Below are 19,426 nucleotides of genomic sequence, written 5' to 3'. Positions count from 1 at the left end.
TGCTAGAAGCCCTCAGGTTATTTTGCCTCTGCCTTGAAACGAATCAATGTGGCCCTGCTCACTTTGAACAAGTGCGCTGCACTTGCCGAAATGAAAGGTTGGCTGAGGAGCTTCATCGTTGAGGTTACTCTTGTTTTGTCGACAGCGTGAGTGGATTTGATAAACAAACATAAATGTATTAGCACTTGATCATGAGTTTGTCAACGAGAGAGAATTAGAAAGAAGAATTTAAAAAAATAAAATAACGTAATGATCTGAGGGATTGTTATTCAGTGTTCGACCCTTTGGATTGTGTTTGGATGTTCTGTCTTATGAGACAGAACTTTTATTATTTTATTATAGTTATAGTTTTAGAATTCGAAAAAAACATCAAAAGTAGGCCTATTGTACTTTCATAATCATGTTACATACAGATAAATTTTTCTGGAACTGCATAATCATTATTAATAACTAGCAACTTTAGCAACTGCATTTGGAACCCTTTTGGTTCCTTTTCTTGTTCTTATGCATATCTATACAGCCAGACTTCAAACCTTTTTCCTAGTCCAATATCGCCCCCAAGTGGTGACACTTGACAGTGTATGAAATCCAATAAGCGTGTGTTGGAAGAACACAAAGTCATTGCACATTGTTCAGGATTTTCAAGGTCATTGACTTGTACGCATATTCGATTACATCATTTCAGATGAAGTGAAAGTCTACCCGGTTGTTTATCGAGCAAAGCGAGGGATCAAACGCTACATGACTTCAGTATTATTATGTATTTTTACTGGCCGGCGTGTAACGGTGAATAGAGAACACAGACTCCACTCATATTATCTTTGATATCAACATGTGGTAGTGGTTACATGTCGCTCTGCTGTCTGCGATGCAGAGCACAGTCTTAAATCAGTCATTTCAATATCAAAGCACTTAACACTAGAATGATGATTACTTGCAGGTGGAAACCCATGCTGCTTGTCAAGTCTGCAAGCGCGCAAAATGACTGAGCTCTTATCTGACATGTACAGTACGGCCAGTTCTCAATGGGCGAGATCGCATTACACTTGATTACTTTTGAGTTTTCTAGCCATTTACCCAAATTACACCGGCCTTTGGTCTACGTGAACTTGATGGACTTGTATGGTTTGCATTACTAAGCCTCTCTACACTGATGCCAGTAAACAAACCGAGCGAGCCGCTTCAGGGGTGAGAGAGTGCAACTTTAAAAGCGGTAGAGCGCAACAAGTGCGTCGGTTCAAGACAATGTTTCAATGTTTGGATTGAATTGGGGGAATCAAATGTAATTGAAAGTGGAAAAACATTTTTTTCAATAATGCCATGATTAAGAGGTATTGAGTTTTATTGAATCAATACAGACATTCTATTCAACTATTCATCCAGTGTAGGGTAGACATATTGCTGACATATAGCCTCTCTCGGAGTATGCAGTTGGTGCGTTGCCTTTAGAGTAAAATGTATGTGCTTCACACACGGATCCATAGTTGTTAACTCATCCTCCCTCTCTTTCCTACTCTGTCTCTCTCCCTCCCTCCATGATGTCTGGGCCATGGAAATATGCTTGATGTCAACAAAAGCCCAAGACGAGACTGACAAGAAAATGGCATGAATAATATGACCACCCTCATTACCCTTCTAGGAAAATACTTAAGGGAGGGATACGAAATGAAGAGTATGGAGACACTTTCAGTGTCACACAAAATAGCTATTACTTCTGGCAGGAGATATTCTCAGATTCCCATAAGATGTTTGTCTTTCTCTTTTTTATTGAACTGCCCAAAAACGGACTGGCGAGAGATGTATCTGTATCTGTTAGGAATTAAGGACTGTTATTGTACATAGGCCATTATTATAAGAGACTGTTTAAACCAGCTGAATGGATTTCCATTTTTCCAACCCCCGAAAGCTGGCAACATCAATCCTAATTCTGCTAACTCCAACTCTTTAAGTTGTCAAATGATTGCTGTAACACATCCATAGCCATCAATTTAACAGCTCTGCATTATCTAACCAACATTGGAAACACTCAGCCTTTTTTAAACGTGTCTTGGCCTGCAATGAACGACACATTTTTGAAGCCAATGGAAAGGAGATACACTAACATTGCACGACATGCCAAAACCGGCCAAACTCACCATTGGAAACCACTGGTACAAATGATCCACTTCTGAAATGGGCTACATACCATACAGTAACACAGATAGGTCCATTTAATAACTAGGATCAACATTTTGTGCAAAAAAAGGAACACCTTGACTATTTAAACCCTACTGGGTTTAAATACTCAGTGATTGGTCTGGTTTCTCTGCATTTATTGTCTGTCGGACTTCCCCGCAACTAAGTTTGAACACACCCATGCAGAACGGCTCGGGGGAAGAGCTCACAGCGATTAGAGCTTAAATGACACCAGTGACCCACACCACTGCCTGTAAACAGTCCGGCCACGCTCAGAGGATGAAGAGGGAGGAGGAGGACGACGGTTAATGGGGTGGGGGGGGGGGGGGGGGGGGGGCGTCTCAGCTCAGACGTACTTCTTGAACTCGTCGTACAGCACCAGCACGAAGGCCCCGCCCATGCCTCGCAACACATTGGACAGCGCTCCCTTGAAGAAGGCCTTGCTTCCCTCCTCGCGGGCGATCTTGGTCCAGCAGTCCAGGGTGGACGTGTACATGATGTCGGCTGGGGAGACACAAACGAGGTAGAATGGAGGCAGAGAAACATCCGGAATGGTGCACACGATGCAAGAATGTTTTTGGATTGACACCTCCGTCTGCCCCTTTGTTTATCTCCGTCTCTTAGACTAGATGTTTAACTAGGAAACTCTCTTCTTGGTGAACTCACCGACACCTTTGCTCTAGTTACGTCCTTGTTTCCTCTAGTCCCTACTCTAGGATCTTATGACTGGTCTTCCTCTTATTGACTGCTTGGCTATAAGGGCGCACTCACACTAGGCAAGTTTGCGTGTTCCGTGCTGCAGGAAGATTCAGCACGATTCCCCCCCTCCCCAATCCCCCCGCTGGCCCGTGGTCAAACTGCTCCCAAAGGCCGTGGCTTTGGCACGATTGCTCCTTCATACATACGTCATCACGTCGTAATACGATAAATACGTCATCACCAAGCGTGGTGTCCAGCTGCGACTGAATGCTGTCGTCGGCCCAAATTTCAAGTAAACACTCAACTTCACTATCTAGGACTACGTCATCCAGCTCACGTTGCGTATCCGCGCGTGTTGCGTGTGTCATCTCATTAGCATCTGTACTTTGGCCACGGCACACCTCTCCCAAGTGTGCCGTGGCCAAGGGGCTGTTCCGTGCTGGAATACGGACGGCGTGGTCACACTAGCCAAACGTTCTCTTTAGTATGCAAATGAGCTCGGGCACGGGGCCACGGCCCTAGTGTGAGTGGCCCCTATGTAATGAAAGCCTTGTTCTTCACCTAAAGGACGCTTGATGGTACACTAAACACGGTGCACAACCTATTATCCTACTATGTGTTCTATTATTCATCCCATAGTGCGTTGTATACTTGAAAGAAATCGTCTCACCGCCTTTGCGTCCGGACTGCATCATCATGCGTCGCCTGACCGTGTCGAAGGGGTAGGACACTATTCCCGCCACGGTGGTCACTGATTGGGCAATAGCCCAGCTGACCATAATATGGGTGTTCTTAGGATCAGGAAGCATGCCTGAAAACCAAAAAATCAAATGTTTTGGATTACAGCAACATTGTTCTGTGATGATGGCCAAAAAGAGTCATCAACCCAATCATTAGTGTACAAACACTAAAAATAACGATGATTTGTGTCAAACCATTTCAAGCAGGGCTCAGAGATAACCGTTTTGAATGTGAGGACCTTTACATTCCAAAAGAGAGTTCTGATATGCTCAACAGATATCACAGAGTTCAATGCAGACATCAGATTGGACTATAATGCAAAATCCCATGTCCCTATTACACTAAAATCACCCAGCCCTCAAAAGCCTCCCACGGCCCTCTCTCCGGGCCCTCGGGATCTCCACGGTCTGAGCCTCCTACCTTTGGCCGTGTCGTACACGCCGAAGTAGGCGGCCCTGTAGATGATGATGCCCTGCACGGAGACGCCGAAGCCCTGGTACAAGCCCTTGATGCCGTCCGACTTGGTGATCTGCCCCAAGCAGTTGGCCAGGCCGGAGAACTCCCGGGTGGCGCCCGCCTTGCCCACGTCGGCCGCCAGGCGGGTACGGGCGAAGTCCAGCGGGTAGACGAAGCAGAGGGAGGTGGCTCCCGCCGCCCCGCCGGACGCCAGGTTCCCGGCGAAGTAGCGCCAGAACTGGGTGTGCTTGTCCACGCCGCCCAGGAAGACCTGCTTGTATTTGTCCTTGAAGGCAAAGTTGAGGGCCTGGGTGGGGAAGTAGCGGATGACGTTGGCCAGGTTGCCGCGCCAGAAGGAGACGAAGCCCTGCTCTTTGGGGATGCGTACGATGCAGTCCATGATGCCCTTGTACTGCTGGTCGGCAGTGATCTGCTTGCTGACATGCTGGACCTGAAGAGGGAGAGACACAAATGGGTTTCGGCGAAAGAAAGAAAATGATAGGCGTACGTTTTATCAGAGGCATGGTTAACATTTTATCATGGGCCAATGGATACTGCCATAGATCATATCCTGAATGACAACTGGTTTATAGACAATAGATTTATATTAGCAAAAAGATTGACTAAAGCAAAGATATTTTCTTTATGTTCTGTTATGTTTTTATTTCCATAACAGAACGCATAGGTAAAAGCAATAGGCCTGTGACACTGCAGTCACTGAGCTACCAGCAAGAGGTATAAGCTTTATGCGTTAGCGTTATCAAAATGAATATGTTATAGTTTACTTTATTAGTCTCTACATCACAGAGGCTGAAACAAAATACTTTGAAGCTTATAGTTGCGACGGATATGCACATCTGTCAATGAATCTGCGTAGTCGCAATTTATGAACATAGTTACTTCTACGCAGATTATATTAACATCTACAGTACATCATCACAGGCCAAATTAAGATAAAGATTTATATCTTTCAATGCATCTGCGTAGTCGCCATTTCTAAGCATAGTTGCGACTACGCAGATGCATTGAAAGATGTGCGCCGGTCATCATCACTGCAGGGGATGACACAGCTGCAGTGCACGCAGTCTCCCAAGGATAACGTCGCTGACGCTGATATAAGCTTGTCATATTTTGAAATCCGTTAGAATAGTTAGGTCTACTCAATTACTAATGTCAACAGTAAAGGCACTGTCTTGCTACACAGAGCTTCCTTATTCCAAGATTCTTCCAAACAGTGACTTGCAGCTTTGCCTACCTGGAGAAGCAGTTTCACCCGCTCAATGGGCGCTACAGTAGTTTTAGATATGGCTGCAGCAACTCCACCTGCCAAAAAGTCCTTTGCAAACGAGACGGCTGCGTCATTCATGGTTGCTGCTGGTTTGCTTGTGTCAATTTTGTACTGCTGAGGATAAGACTGGGAAGATAGAGCCAAGATGAGTTTCCGGCGAGTGGGTACCACAAGTTCAGCTGTCGGACTTTGCAAAATGAGAGAACAAGAAGTTATTCTGTAGCATCGCGAGATGATACAGGAACGAGAAACGCACGTGGTTCAGGCATCTACTAAAATGCGTTGTAGCAATTTTAAAATACTATTTATCAAATATAGCCCTATAAAATATATAATCTACTGAAATTAAGTAATATTAGAATAAATTACGAGTGTTTTAAAAGCCACTATATTACAATAGATCAAATACAGATCTGGCATAAACAAAACAAGTGAGAAAATGCTTAATAATGTAGCATTTAGTAGTTTGCATTTATTTGGATTATGTTTTAAAAAGTACACTACAACTACAAAGCCTGCCCTTACTCCAAAAACGACCTTGATATCCCCCCATTACCCTCCTAGAACAGCTTTGACCCCAGGTTCCCCCTCCATCTCCCACCTTCAGAAGCCTTGGATCCTGCGGAGCATGTTTGAGAAAGTAACACAGAACACTAGAGAAAAAGTGGGGGAGTATTTTACAATACCCTTAGGATTAAATATCTTGCCTTGCCTATATGGATGATATAAGCATGGAAAAACAGTGAGTCTTCTGAAAAGACTCCTGCTTCGTAGAAGGGCCATCCCCAGTATCGCGAGAGATGCTTTGCTGTGTTTGGGTAGTAAAATCACGCAATACAAGCGTTCAAGTCTAAATGTTTGTCATACAAAATGCACACTGGCTAGTTTTTTAACAGCAAGGACAACAACAAGGAAGTTGCGATGCAAACGTTCCCGATCCGTACTGGCGTAGGAACCGAGTATATTCTTCTCCCGTCCACTCCTTGCCGTGTGTCAGCATGTGGAGAGACTGGAGGGCCGGGTACGATCTGGGTGTATCCAACAGGGCCTCTGCCACAAGCACCGCACTCTCTGGACCCCCCCAGACAAGAACAGGATCTTGAGAAGAGCGTTCATACTCATTTATGACACTTCATACAGGCATCCAGAACACCTCCATTCAAACACGTGTTGCTCAATATGGTATACAAGTGATTTTGTGTTAAACACTTTCTACGACTAAATAGAGCAATATGTATCAATGTTCAGCTACTGATAATGTGCCCTTGTATGGATAATGTATGGATAGATGATAGATGATATATGAACATACATCATCATATTTTTCAAAGATAATATAAACATACAATCAAGGTTTTTAATTATTCAAAATTATGACATTACAATTACAAAACAATTATGACATTACAATTACAAAATGTCCAAAGCCTACCCATCTGGTACAAGTTAAGTTGGTCTTTAAGCTAGGAGTCAATCTTTGATGCAGAGCAGGGCATCCAGCAGGCTGTCTGTGTGCGCGATGTGCGACACGGTGAAGCCGTGGCTCTCCAGCAGGGCCCCGTACTCCCCCGCGCTCCTCTGCTTCCCTGGACCCAAGCCGAGGGCCTGCAGGAGGCCCTGGCTGGGGCCCGTCCTGTCTCGGTCCAGAAAGATCTCGCTAACCAGGAGGCCACAGCCTGCGGACAAGGAGGGTAAGGATGGGCAGAAATGTATCGGTGGAGAGAGCGAGAGTGAGTGCCTCTTACGATACAATTATCAAATCCTTTGCAATCGCTGTGTGTTGTACTGCTCATTCAATACTTAAATTCTGAGAATGAAGAGCGTGTCTTTGTATTTGACAACCGTGAAATGTGATTTTAACCAACCAATCCTCGCCAGAGGTGTAGAAACGCCACAGATATTCTTTAAAAAAAAAAAAAAAGCATTCTGGAAATATTTGGAGAAGAGCAAAGTTTACCTGGAGTGCAAGCGTCGGAAATTTTACTCAGCAAGGCATGCACCTTGTCGTCCGTCCAGTCGTGGAGAATCCTGGCCAGGATGTACAGGTCAGCTTTGGGGAGCCGGTCTTTAAAGAAGTCTCCTGTCAAAGCCCAGGAGAGAAGAACACCGAGGTCACTCAAATAAGGTGATAAGGTGCCCATTAGGTACTGACTCATTTGTTAATTTGGTTGTATGTTTATGCATTAAGAGAATTTCAACTACAAAAAAGTGTCAGAGAATCACTTGCCTGCGACGAAGGAAACCCTGTTGTCCAGGCCTGGTGGACAGAAGGTCCCGCTCAGCTCCACCACACTCGGCAGGTCGTACACAGTCACCGACATCCGCGGGTACGCTTTGGCCAACCCGTGCGCCATGGAGCCAGTGCACCCTGTAGGGAGGAACGGTAGCCTGCTGGTTTAGCGGTCGGCCATATCCCGGGAGATGGCATCACAAAAAAGCGAACGAAAAAAAGCTAAAAAGGGGCGGGTTTACGTATTCTTTCCCGTTTTATTTACGGAGACATTCTACTGAAGAGAAACTCACGTGCATGAGTGAGTGGATATAGCTTTAAGGGGATTTGAGTGTATTTCTCCCGAGACTTTTTTAACAGTCGCCAATGACTCTCCTAGAGATTGCCACCTCAGGGGCTGGTCTGCAATCTGTCTTTTGATAATTAGATCATTAATCTAAGGATGGATTTGTGAGGATAGTCCAAGGGTCATGGCCCTGTGCTTCTATGGGTTTGCTGCTGTGTTATTCTCGCCATGCACTCACCTCCGAGGTCACAGGCAGTCTTGAAGCGTGAGAGGTCGAACGCGGTGATCACGGCTGGCCCCGCAACCTCAGCGATGCCGTGCATGGCCTTCATGAACCGCAGTTTCCGCTCGTCGTCGGAGTACATGACCTGTGATGAGAACACAAGACATATTTGGAATTATAAATCTAATCCGCAGCATCAGTTTCCATTTCTCCCCCGACTTACAACATCTTGGGTGGGTTGTGACAGTATAATGTCTTTATCCAATAATGATCTCTGCAGCTCAGATGCAGTTTTTTCATTGTCCAAAAAGGTCGATCGAAATTGGTATGAGCATGTGTGTTTTCAGGCATTTCAGAGACCGAACAAGGAGAAATACATGTTTGAGGGGTATAGAGTATTTTTGTACTGCTCTTACCAGTGGCGAAATGTAGTTGACTCAGGCCCTGGCGTAAGATTTATTTATCATATATCATGTGTGTGCACATGTCCACATATACGCACACACTCAAACGTGGGCACGTGTGCGCGCACCCACGCACACACACACACACACACACACACACACACACCAACATACAACCAAGACGTAGTCTCATATCGGGATATGGATATAATCGATATATTGCCGCGCTCTACCTGAAACAGATCGTTGGTGGTTTGTGCGGAAACCTTGGCCTGTAGGTTGGTTCCCTCCCTGACTGAAGTCTCCAGATGGGAGAAGAGTTTCCACACCGTCTCATCAGAGTGCGCCATGTACCCCAGCAGGGAGGAGGGGGAATCGGACACCAGGAACCGCTGGGACAGACGGCTGTTCTCGTACACGCCTTCCTCGTTTGCTGCGAGGAAGAAAAGGGGTTGGTTTTTGTGTCGTACACAAATGTATGCAGACAGGTGATGTTATATGGACTATACAGGATACATGTACATGGATCAAAAGGCTGATAAGATAATCTTACAGAACTGAATATACACACACGGCGGTCTATAGATAAATATAAATTCTAAACCTGAATTCTTAATCAAGTATTTTCTTATCTTATTATTGGTTAACATTGATATATGCCTAATACAATACTGTAATATGCCAAAGGAAAATCTAAAATGATCTGCTCAACAAAACATAACCTAACAATGTCATGAATAAGGACGATGAAGTAATCATGGCAAATCATATGGTCAAATCAAATCCATAACATGCACATGCTGAGCAGGGAAGGACCTCCTTGCTTGCGTTCCAATAGGCCAAGAGACACGCAAGCCTCCAGCAAACACAGGGTCCCCTTGAGGGAGGCCTGCAGGCCCCGGGCCACCTCTGCCCCCTCCAAGCCTGGTCTTTTCTGGAGCAGGTCAAACACGCGCATCTTGGAGGCTGTAAACAAGGCCTGCATGAGTCGTAGAAAGAAGGAAAAAATAGAAGAGAAATTGCTCAATAGTTCCAAAAAGGTCACCGAGAACTTTATGGGGATGCAATGCGTGCAGATGGTTTGTCTGTATTATACCTTTGAGGCTTTAAATCCATCCATCAGCTCTATGATCCGCTTTAGGTCGTCAGTGTGCACTTTCTCAATCACGAGATTCATAGGCCCTCTGCTGGTCACCGGTGGAACTGCACTGCCGGCTGCCGACATGTTCTCTTGGCCCTCTGAGCATTTTGACAAACTGTTGACCAATGCCCAGGAACTGTCATCCGGTGCACTTTGACCATCTTTCCTCTTCATCTAGAACACGTTGATTCGTTAGAAACGTACATGGAAAACAATGTTATCGATTTCAGGGCAGATTGTCTATTGTTGTTAGGGTTAGGTTATCTTTACAATGTGTTCACCTTAGGGGCTGGACTGGTTGGTGGGCCATTTTGGATTGTAATCTCTGCTTGGGGAGGGTTGCTTGTGGCAGGGCTGGACAGAGAGGAAGTGGAGGAGGGGTTCTCTATGTGGTCCGTTGTGCTGCCGTTACATCTGACATCCGTATGCACAACCTCGTTGGAGGCAAGCTCTGGGTTGAAGAGGAGGTCCAACTGCTTGCAGAAGCGGTTGAGGGGGAAGCCCACCACGTTGAGGAAGTCCCCGTGGATGTACTCTACGAGCATGCCGCCCAAGGCCTGGATACCGTAACCCCCTGCCTTGTCCCTGAAAGACCAACAAGCCAATGACCAAACACACTAGACTCTTACATCATTTACGCACATAACGTATATATTTTGCCCACTTGCTAAATAGTTAAATGCAAACAGAATGGACAACCAAGGGTAGATCAAAGTTCACCACCCAGCAGTGATGGGGGGTGAAAACCCGAGTAAAAAAAAAAGAAAAGTGAAATTCATACATGCCCATCTGACACAGGACCCGAAATTGTCCTACTGCAAAGAATACCCAACGTTTTCTTTGAAGTGAACCTGGCTGATTTCTGAATTTCATGGGTCCGTTAAAAGAACTGGCCGATCAATAGGAAAGGCCAATATATGACCACATGACCCTCATGCATTAACTGCTGACGTGACAAGCATAAGGTCTGGGGGAGCCAAGTGCTGTCCCATCCAATAATTAATCAAGGAAATTAAAAATTCAGAGTTGCTGTTGCTACTATAACAATCTACCTGCTGCTGCCTCTACTACTGTTACTGCTACTACCACTACTACTACTACTACTACTACTACTACTCCTGCCGCTACTACTCTCCTTTTCTTTATGTCATATTGTATGCATTCTTTTCTTATGTCCATTTATTTTAATGTCAGTGCTTTTAAACAGATTATTATAGAAAATGTTGGGTCCTGAGCTGGATATAAGTGGACTTGGTGCGCCGAAGACCTTTGGGCAGACAACACAGCTAATCAAAAACAGTCAATAGCCGGAGTCAAGAGGCTATCTATGTAGAGCATTCAACTCACATGGGTTCCCCACTGTCGATGTAATCCCACAGCATAGTCTCAGACAGATCAGCAAACTTTACCCTTGTTTCTTCATAGAAATCAATGGTCTGGTATTCAGTTTCCTCATCTACGGGGAAGAGTATAAAGAACCACATTTGGTAAACTTTTACATTTATGGCATTTAGCAGATGCATATATCCAAAGTGACTTACAACCATTCAGACACACATTCACACACCGACGGCGGAGTCCAACATTCAAGGCGACAGCCAGTTTGTCGGGAGCAGTTAGAGTAGGGTGTCTTGCTCAGGGACACCTCGACACTCTGCTAAGGTTAACCAAGGATCGATCTAGTAACCTTTCGGGTTCGAACCCGTTCTAACTCCTAAGATAAGCCGACACCCTAAAGGAAAACAAATAAAACCATTGGAAACACTCTTCCAGGTATGAGTCTTTGGTAAAAATTGGATCACTGAAGCAAAGAAATACACTTTTTATTCCACAAAGAAAGTTAAATACATACTCTCTTGCTGGTTGCAGAGGACGATAGCGACCCCAGTGCATACGCTGTGCTCTTTGCCACTCAGTCTAGGAAAAGAACATCACATACGTTTTAGACGCTTTCTTTCTGACCTATTCATTAAAGAGTTTCCATTTACAATCATGCTTACCGTGAGAGCATTCTGTACGCATCCTGCTTGTCCCTTGGCTTCTCCAGAATCAAACCATCTATTGTCTTAAAACGAAAACAGCACATTTTTCAATAGCTAATTAGACACACATCATAACATTATCAAGATAAATATAATAAAGGTTATAAAATGCTGTAAAAATGTTGTCAGGCCAATGATGCATGCTGACTCTTACCACGATGGTGTCTGCTCCAATGACAATGTCGGGAGTTTTTAGGTGTTTCTAAAACAAGGCATGAAACATCACTTTCATCGTTATAACACAATCAATACATTTGCCGTGTGCATTATAATAGTTGGGGAAACGCTAAGAAATTAACTCACAAATGGCATTCTCCTGGCCACCTCCAGAGCCTTCTGCCTGGCTGTCTCCACAGCATACTGGTGGGGTTCTTTGAAAAGACTCTTGTTGAGGGTCTCTTTGAACCACGACGGCACCACCTCAAACCGTAAGCCCTACAGCCACAGCACGATATCGATGATCAGAAGCAGAGACACATTAAAGCACTTAATAACGTGCAGCAGAACCATATTTTCAAAATTGAGCTGTGCAACTGAATTTAATGTAAAATGTTATATGCTAACTTAAGATCTGTTTATTCCTACTGTATCACGTATAAAGTCGAATTTATATGAAGTAAGTTGGGTGATAATAAACAGTGCTAAAACGATTGTCATTGGAAGAAATTAATATTTTTTAAGTAATCAGGAGGAAATATATGGATGTGTTACTGTGCTTAGCTTTTGCATCGCATAGATCCTATCTTGGTCTCCAAATTGTATAACAAAATGCAGATTAGCTCTTACAACATTGGTGAGAATCTCCAGTCTCCGAGGGGAAGAGCTGGCCAGCACCACCAGTTTACCAGACAGCTTGGAAATCACGGGATTCAGCACCATGGTTCTTCTCCTTGCCCTTTTAGTACAAGCCAAAAAGTACAACTACTGTAAATCCTACTTGGTAAAAAGGTGACAACTAGGTCACTTGACCTCCTTCTGAAATTATCCATGTGTCCCTCCCCCCTCTTCTGCCAGTATTACATGATCTATTAGACATACAACAAGACGATTGGTCTTGGTTTACCTATACCTATGTAAACCAAGACCGGTGATTTGATTTATTTTTTCAGGGGAAAGCAATTATATCACCTGCCCCACACATGATCAGCGGTGAAACTGCTCGGCTCTGCCAACCCATTGTTTTCCAATGAAAAGAGCAGTGCCGCCCAACTATGCTAGCCGCTAACCTCTTGGCGTGCATTTGCAAGACGCACAAAGTACTGGGGGAGCCCGAACAGCAAGTGCGAAGGGGTGGAGTTACGCAAGTTTTCCCATTTTGTAACGGATATTTTCATCCAGACTCGTAAATAAACTCAGTAGAGAGTGAGAAGAAAGAGCTAACTTTCAACTTTTCTCTTGACGTGGTGCCAAATAACGTGCAGACCGAAGTGTTCGCCAGGACATGTCATCATTGACGAACTGTCTGGTATTCATTAACATAACATTCTTAACGCCTCAACTCACTACCGTTCAAACTTGTATAATGTATAATAACTTGTATAATGCTACGACTCTCATTATATTTCTGACAATACTGTTCTAAACTTATTTAGGCTTTCAGACGTGTGCATATATGTACATATATACGCACACAAATATGATATTAAGGTAATTGGAATGACATGGTTTTGGATCAGAATCATGCTACAGACCTGCAGAAGACAGCCGTCCAGGAAAACTACCTCTCTTCTCTGCGGCAACGTCACCACGCGTCACGCGACTATACCGGAAATGATTCCGCGCGTCTCGGTTTGGTAGTTTAAAATAGATTAGAGAAGAGACATTCTCTAAATAGTTCTGGAATATATTATGATAGAATAGAATATAATATACCGGTAATAACATAGAATCGAACAGCATCTACATGAAAATAAGTACTCAAAAAAAATCCCAATTTTATTCGCAATATTTTTTTACATAAACAAATCGGTACATATATACATATAGTTATTTGGAAAGTAGGAATGGTAAGATAAAAAATGATCGAAGAAAGATTATTTAAAAATGTAGTAAAAAAGGGGATCTATCATGTAACTCTTTTCTTACTTTAATTATCCCTCTCTCTCTTTCCCTCCCTCCCTCCTTCCCTCCCCCTATTCCTGCAAAAGTATTGTGTCGCCATATCAGAGACCCCTCGTGTTTGTCTGCTGTGCGTCAGACGCTTGATGGGCCGAGAACAAGCTCTCCTTGTGCTCCGTCCCCCTCCCGATGTCCGAGGTGCTCAGGCTCCTCAGCCTCAGCATTTGCCTCAGCTTGTGCCTGAACTCCTTGGAGGCAAAGTAGTAGATGAAGGGGTCCAGGCAGCTGTTGAAGCAGCTGAGGCACAGCGACAGCTTGTAGGCCATGTACAGCGAGTCATTATAGAAGAACCTCAGCACGGTGTGAGCCAGTAGCAGCACGTTGTTCGGGGCGAAGCAGATGACGAAGACCAGCAGCACGGTGGCCGTCAGCCGCATGGCCCGGTCCTTCTGCACCGTCTTGGAGTCCTGGGCCAGCTTGCGGATGACACTGACGTAGCAGTAGACGGTGATGCAGAACGGCAGGAAGAAGAGCACGCAGAGCATGGAGAAGATGAAGACGAGCCAGGCGGCAAACGACGGCAACAAGTCTCGCTTCAGCACGTCAAAGCAGGTGGTGATGCCCAACTCGGGAATGTGGAAGGTGAGGTCGGTGGTCATCAGAGGGTAGAGCACGGTGAGCACCACCGCCCACATGAGCAGGCAGGCCAACACCGCTATGCTCTTCCTCGCCCTGATCTCCCGGAACCGGATGGGCCAGAGGATGCCCAGGTAGCGGTCGACGCCGATGGCCGTCATCGTCAGGATGGAGCAGTACATGTTGGAGAAGAAGGCGATGGTCATGAACCTTGGGTAAAGGGAGGGATGGGGGAGGAGGGGGGAGGGACCATGGGAAGGCTCAGATTTAGTCTTCAAAGATTGACATGTAAATAAAGAATCTGCACGTCAGAGGATATTCTGATTACCCCATCGGATGTTTATTAACGTGAGCTATGAATGGCGCACATCCCGTTTGGAAACGGGGTGTAAAGGTGCTTTCAAGCTTTCCCAGCAAACACAGACAGGCGCCAACATTAGGCCAGTGGGCCAATAGGCGCTGAAGTTAGGTGTGGGTGTTTGTTGTTGGGCAGTGTGCAAGCACCTTAAGACACCGTTTACATTAAAGGTGTCCTATTACACTACCAGGTGGGAGTGTGATTAGTCGTTACAAGCCGTTTTGAAAATCGGCCTCTTCTGACATCAAAAGTGGGCGTGTCCCCCTAGGTGTGTGCTGGATGGATCAGTCCCCCAGCCTCCCAGTGGACTGTAGCAAACATTGCTCATCTATCCGTCATACATCTAGGTGGACAGGCCCACTTGCGATATCAGAAATGGACGATTTTCAAAACGGCTTGCAACGGCTAAACACACTCACACCTGGGGGTATAATGTGAGACCTTTAAAGCTGCACATACCTGCACATGCCGGGTCCCAGTGTCCAGTTGTATCCTCGGAGCTGGTAGGCGATCTGGAAGGGCAGGGCGGCGCCCAGGGACAGGTCTGTCAGGGTCAGGTTGATCATGAAGATGATGGAGGGGGTCTTGGGCGAGGTGCGGAACAGCAGCAGCCACATGGAGAGGCCATTTCCGCCCAGGTTGACCACAGTGACCACCGTGTAGATGATGGAGATGGTTAAGCTGGCGGGGTAGTTCTGGAAAAGGTTGAGGGTAGCGTTGTCCAGTTTGGTGAAGTTGGCACTTGGAGACATGGTGAAAACCAGAGGATCAGGAATACCTGGTATACAATCCTGTCACCGGATCCTATGAGATAAAAACAGAAGTTTCTTTAACTTACAAAATGATGCAAATACATATTGCGATAAAAGTCAATAACATACGATTTCATTTTGACCAAGGTTTCCAGTCCTGTATTCCAGTCCTGGATCAATAAAGATATATTTTTTTAAGTGAACTTAATAAAGCGACCTTTTTTGATACGCAAACCTAGTTTTGAGTTTCTGCTACACTAACTGTGTCTCATAATAAAACCGCAGTATGTTCTGCAAGTTTGTTGTGGAAACTGAGGTGTTAAAAGAGAGTGCTTTGTACTGTTTGTGGGTATGGGTGGGGCAGGAAAAGGCAGGCATAATCTGCGGTAAGAGCTGGCAAATGCAAACTGCCTTACAGTTCTGAATAGATGGATGCAAATGTTGTTGTCTTGAATCGGGTATAGAAACGAGCAGTCAATCACTCAGTTATGAGTTGTTGTTCAATTCAAATATTTAAGACAGTGCTATTCAAATCTTAAATAGAACTGAATTGAACATCTTAAGTTAAATTAAAAGGTTCCACTAGACTTGAACTTCCCCTTCAATGAACAACACACTTTCCCCTCCACGTGGCAAATATTTTCAAATCCACTAACAGAAACAAAACTGATCCATAGTCTCCACGTGGCAAATATTTTCAAATCCACTAACAGAAACAAAACTGATCCATAGTAACAAACTTGTAACAAAGAATATAACTTAAATAACATTTATATAGTATTCACTTTAGGTAAAAAAATGGAATGAAATATATTTATTTATTTATATTCATTTATTTTTTATTACCAGTGCTAAACATGCTACAGCTAATGCTACTTCATAACTACTTATCATTAATAATAACAATATGCATAAAATCCAACTAACATTTCACTGAATGGAAAGTTTAGTTATATACTCACAGAGATAAACAGAGACCGAGCAGGCGGGCTGGTGCGCAGATTTGAGTGGCTGTTTGTACCTCTTGTTGTATTACTACTGAGGAAACAAGATTGGAGCGTGTTTCAGTATTGAGGTTAAGGGAAGGAAGCAGTGCGCATGTCGTCACACATGACCAACGGCATAGATGACCAACGACCATGGTGCATTCGTTTCCTGAGATGTCACTGCAGATCTATAGACAAGGCGGGCTGTGTTTCATACTTAAGAATACACAGTTGGGATTTAATTATCTCTCACCGTTTTCTGTAAGTGGGTTGCAGTTGCTGTATGCGCGTAGTTTATTTATGTGTAAGGCATCTGTTTACGCACACATTTATTCATGTGTAGATCATGACTTTCAAGGTGACCCAGTCGACTTCATGCTTGGTTCTGAAAAGGGTACATGGTAGTAGGGTAGAAGATTTCCCCTTACCTGCTCACAAGCTGCTCACAAGACGCATAAGATGCCAGAAGACTTCCTGTTTTTGGGTTCTGCTAATGTGCTTTTTCATGCCCACGTGTAATGTCAGTGAAACATGGTGTTACTGCTGCATGTGGGGATTGATATAATACATTGAAAATAAAACAATGTCTAATGCTAACCCTTTATTTATTAAATATTAAATTATTTATTAAACACACAAGTTGTAACTGATAAGAAACTGGGTTGTGTTCGCCCTTTTAAACTAGTTCAACACTGAAATGGGGGAATACATGGCCACAGACACACTAAGAAGAAAATAACCCATTCATACACATACCCGGAAACCCAACTTGACAAATGAATCACTGCTGCCTCATGCAAACATAAAAGACTCTAGTTTCCACTATATTCTACCCCACCCTAAATGTCACTCATCTACAGAGGGAAGACAGAAATCGATCAATGCTTAAAACCATTTATTCTTATTGGAAATGACATAAAGGCATGATACATAAATGTAAGACATGTTGTGTGCATAAATGATCTAACTCTAAAATAATCAAATACCCACTTTAGTATATTTTGGTTTGAATAGGCTCTCTGTAATGTTCAACACTCGATAGAAAATAAAAAAATATTTTAATAGACTATCGCCAAAATAGTCTTATTTACGTAAATTATCATTACTATTGATTTTATTTACAAATCTAAGTTTAGGGGTCACTTTATTTCCTTCACATGGACGTTGTCGTGTACCACAAATATAAATCCATCACAGAAAATACTTTCCCCTGCAGTGCAGGGTGCAGTGCGGGCACAAAACAGATATTGAAGAGCAAAAGTGATGATTTTTGCGGAAGGAAGTCATTGTGAAGAATCCCAGCAGCCCTGTACTGTCTCGCATACTCTTTCACACATATGGTAACAAACACCGGTCTGCGTGCAAACACACACACACACACCACATATGAACACACACAAGCACGTGTTCAGAGACACACACACACACACACACACACACACACACACACACAGACACACACACACACACACACACACACAGACACACACACACACACACACACACACACACACACACACACACACACACACACACACACACACACACACACACACACACACACAAAGGCAGACTCAAACATACACACACACAGGCACAAACAAACAAACATACACACACTGACCCATCGGGAGTAATTTATGATATAATTAGACATATTTAGTTACATATTTCCTATGAATACAAAGTGAGATTTTAGGTCTTTCTGATAAATCGATGAAGAGCTAAAAACCAAAAATCGATTAAAAAACTCACAACTTGAAATCACTCTTCCAGTCGTTACTCTTCTTCAGGCAAATGTGGACACAAATAACAGTTAACGACCTCACTTAATTCACCAATGGAAATAACACGCTTTGATAAATAGACCTCGAAAAGGCTGCGTTAACAGATAGCATCTACGGTCTGACACGATTTCCGTTATAATTATCTTTATTAGCATGAATATTTTACAGATGCGAGCATTCTTATAAAGTGTTTTTTCTCCACACAACCGCAACTATTTCCAGAGAAAATCAACAGAATGAACCACTGCTCTGTTTGCCCATTTAGAGTTTTAATGTCCATTGATGGGTATTAGCTCTGAAGCGGTTAAGTTTTATCCATGTTAAAGTATAGCACAGTACATGGGCTTATAGTCGCTTGGGATAAGGGTTTTTACTTGATTTTTAAAACCATTCACTCCAAGCTGAAGATGAACACCCCAGTCCACTCCCCCTGAACGAATTGCCGCTCGTCTACTCATCCCTACTCTTCTCTGTCCCCGTTCCCATGGCGACCGCCTCATAGCAGTGCTCCGACCCCGGTTCGGGCGAGCGGCTCGCAGGGGCGCAGTCGTAACCTTTGCCCGTTGAACTCATGCGTTTGCGGTTGCGTGCGCCAGGCTGGTAGAGCTGCATGGCTGGTCAGGACGCATAAGATGCCAGAAGACTTCCTGTTTTTGGGTTCTGCTAATGTGCTTTTTCATGCCCACGTGTAATGTCAGTGAAACATGGTGTTACTGCTGCATGTGGGGATTGATATAATACATTGAAAATAAAACAATGTCTAATGCTAACCCTTTATTTATTAAATATTAAATTATTTATTAAACACACAAGTTGTAACTGATAAGAAACTGGGTTGTGTTCGCCCTTTTAAACTAGTTCAACACTGAAATGGGGGAATACATGGCCACAGACACACTAAGAAGAAAATAACCCATTCATACACATACCCGGAAACCCAACTTGACAAATGAATCACTGCTGCCTCATGCAAACATAAAAGACTCTAGTTTCCACTATATTCTACCCCACCCTAACTGTCACTCATCTACAGAGGGAAGACAGAAATCGATCAATGCTTAAAACCATTTATTCTTATTGGAAATGACATAAAGGCATGATACATAAATGTAAGACATGTTGTGTGCATAAATGATCTAACTCTAAAATAATCAAATACCCACT

General features: G+C 43.9%; 3 protein-coding genes across 8 annotated transcripts; all 3 read right to left on the bottom strand.

Moving 5' to 3' along the window:
- Positions 1 to 1,324: 1,324 nt before the first annotated feature.
- On the bottom strand, positions 1,325 to 6,041 carry slc25a6 (solute carrier family 25 member 6). Of its 2 annotated transcripts, none has more exons than XM_030343225.1 (5): positions 5,916 to 6,041; positions 5,327 to 5,546; positions 4,036 to 4,522; positions 3,545 to 3,685; positions 1,325 to 2,679 (listed from the first exon to the last, which is right to left on the bottom strand). In XM_030343225.1, exons 1-5 carry the CDS (start codon positions 5,951 to 5,953, stop codon positions 2,522 to 2,524), a joined length of 1,044 nt encoding a protein of 347 aa, XP_030199085.1. In that variant the 5' UTR covers positions 5,954 to 6,041; the 3' UTR covers positions 1,325 to 2,521. The 2 variants fall into 2 exon arrangements, with proteins under 2 accessions (XP_030199085.1, XP_030199086.1); XM_030343226.1 differs by having other exon boundaries at positions 5,327 to 5,485; positions 5,916 to 5,990.
- Positions 6,020 to 13,469, bottom strand: asmtl (acetylserotonin O-methyltransferase-like). 4 transcript variants are annotated; one of them, XM_030343223.1, is made up of 16 exons: positions 13,377 to 13,469; positions 12,472 to 12,580; positions 11,989 to 12,120; positions 11,840 to 11,887; positions 11,644 to 11,708; positions 11,496 to 11,560; positions 10,991 to 11,099; positions 9,925 to 10,228; positions 9,599 to 9,817; positions 9,319 to 9,481; positions 8,736 to 8,935; positions 8,114 to 8,243; positions 7,587 to 7,727; positions 7,317 to 7,439; positions 6,792 to 7,035; positions 6,020 to 6,457 (listed from the first exon to the last, which is right to left on the bottom strand). In XM_030343223.1, the coding sequence occupies exons 2-15, from the start codon at positions 12,562 to 12,564 to the stop codon at positions 6,830 to 6,832; spliced, it is 1,998 nt and encodes a 665-aa protein (XP_030199083.1). In that variant the 5' UTR covers positions 12,565 to 12,580; positions 13,377 to 13,469; the 3' UTR covers positions 6,020 to 6,457; positions 6,792 to 6,829. The 4 variants fall into 4 exon arrangements, with proteins under 4 accessions (XP_030199083.1, XP_030199082.1, XP_030199081.1 ...); XM_030343222.1 differs by having other exon boundaries at positions 6,020 to 6,430; XM_030343221.1 differs by lacking the exon at positions 6,020 to 6,457 and having other exon boundaries at positions 6,703 to 7,035.
- Positions 13,470 to 13,599: 130 nt separating this feature from the next.
- On the bottom strand, positions 13,600 to 16,562 carry p2ry8 (P2Y receptor family member 8). 2 transcript variants are annotated; one of them, XM_030343227.1, is made up of 3 exons: positions 16,452 to 16,562; positions 15,197 to 15,541; positions 13,600 to 14,589 (listed from the first exon to the last, which is right to left on the bottom strand). In XM_030343227.1, exons 2-3 carry the CDS (start codon positions 15,487 to 15,489, stop codon positions 13,848 to 13,850), a joined length of 1,035 nt encoding a protein of 344 aa, XP_030199087.1. In that variant the 5' UTR covers positions 15,490 to 15,541; positions 16,452 to 16,562; the 3' UTR covers positions 13,600 to 13,847. The 2 variants fall into 2 exon arrangements, with proteins under 2 accessions (XP_030199087.1, XP_030199088.1); XM_030343228.1 differs by lacking the exon at positions 16,452 to 16,562 and adding an exon at positions 15,619 to 15,738.
- Between the last annotated feature and the right edge of the window lie 2,864 nt (positions 16,563 to 19,426).

This window comes from Gadus morhua, chromosome 20, assembly GCF_902167405.1.
Source record: "Gadus morhua chromosome 20, gadMor3.0, whole genome shotgun sequence".
Classification (NCBI taxonomy): Eukaryota; Metazoa; Chordata; class Actinopteri; order Gadiformes; family Gadidae; genus Gadus; species Gadus morhua.
The sequence above is the reverse complement of the archived record's forward strand: the minus strand, read 5'-3'. Positions and strand labels throughout refer to the sequence as shown.

Bases quoted from the DNA above. Each gene is read 5' to 3' on its own strand.
- slc25a6 (XM_030343225.1), bottom strand. From the start codon at position 5,953: ATGGAGGGGGAACCTGGGGTCAAAGCTGTTCTAGGAGG. The intron at 5,547-5,915 runs GTAATGGGGGGA...CATTTTGCAAAG, and splicing joins GTCAAAGCTGTTCTAGGAGG to TCCGACAGCTGAACTTGTGG. The intron at 3,686-4,035 runs GTAGGAGGCTCA...TTTGGTTTTCAG, and splicing joins CGTGTACGACACGGCCAAAG to GCATGCTTCCTGATCCTAAG.
- asmtl (XM_030343223.1), bottom strand. From the start codon at position 12,564: ATGGTGCTGAATCCCGTGATTTCCAAGCTGTCTGGTAAACTGGTGGTG. The intron at 10,229-10,990 runs GTGAGTTGAATG...TTGGTCTTTCAG, and splicing joins ATCGACAGTGGGGAACCCAT to GGACAAGGCAGGGGGTTACG. The intron at 7,440-7,586 runs GCAAGTGATTCT...GGGCTTTGACAG, and splicing joins CAGGGTTTCCTTCGTCGCAG to GAGACTTCTTTAAAGACCGG.
- p2ry8 (XM_030343227.1), bottom strand. From the start codon at position 15,489: ATGTCTCCAAGTGCCAACTTCACCAAACTGGACAACGCTACCCTCAAC. The intron at 14,590-15,196 runs GTATGTGCAGCT...CCTTTACCCAAG, and splicing joins CTGGGACCCGGCATGTGCAG to GTTCATGACCATCGCCTTCT.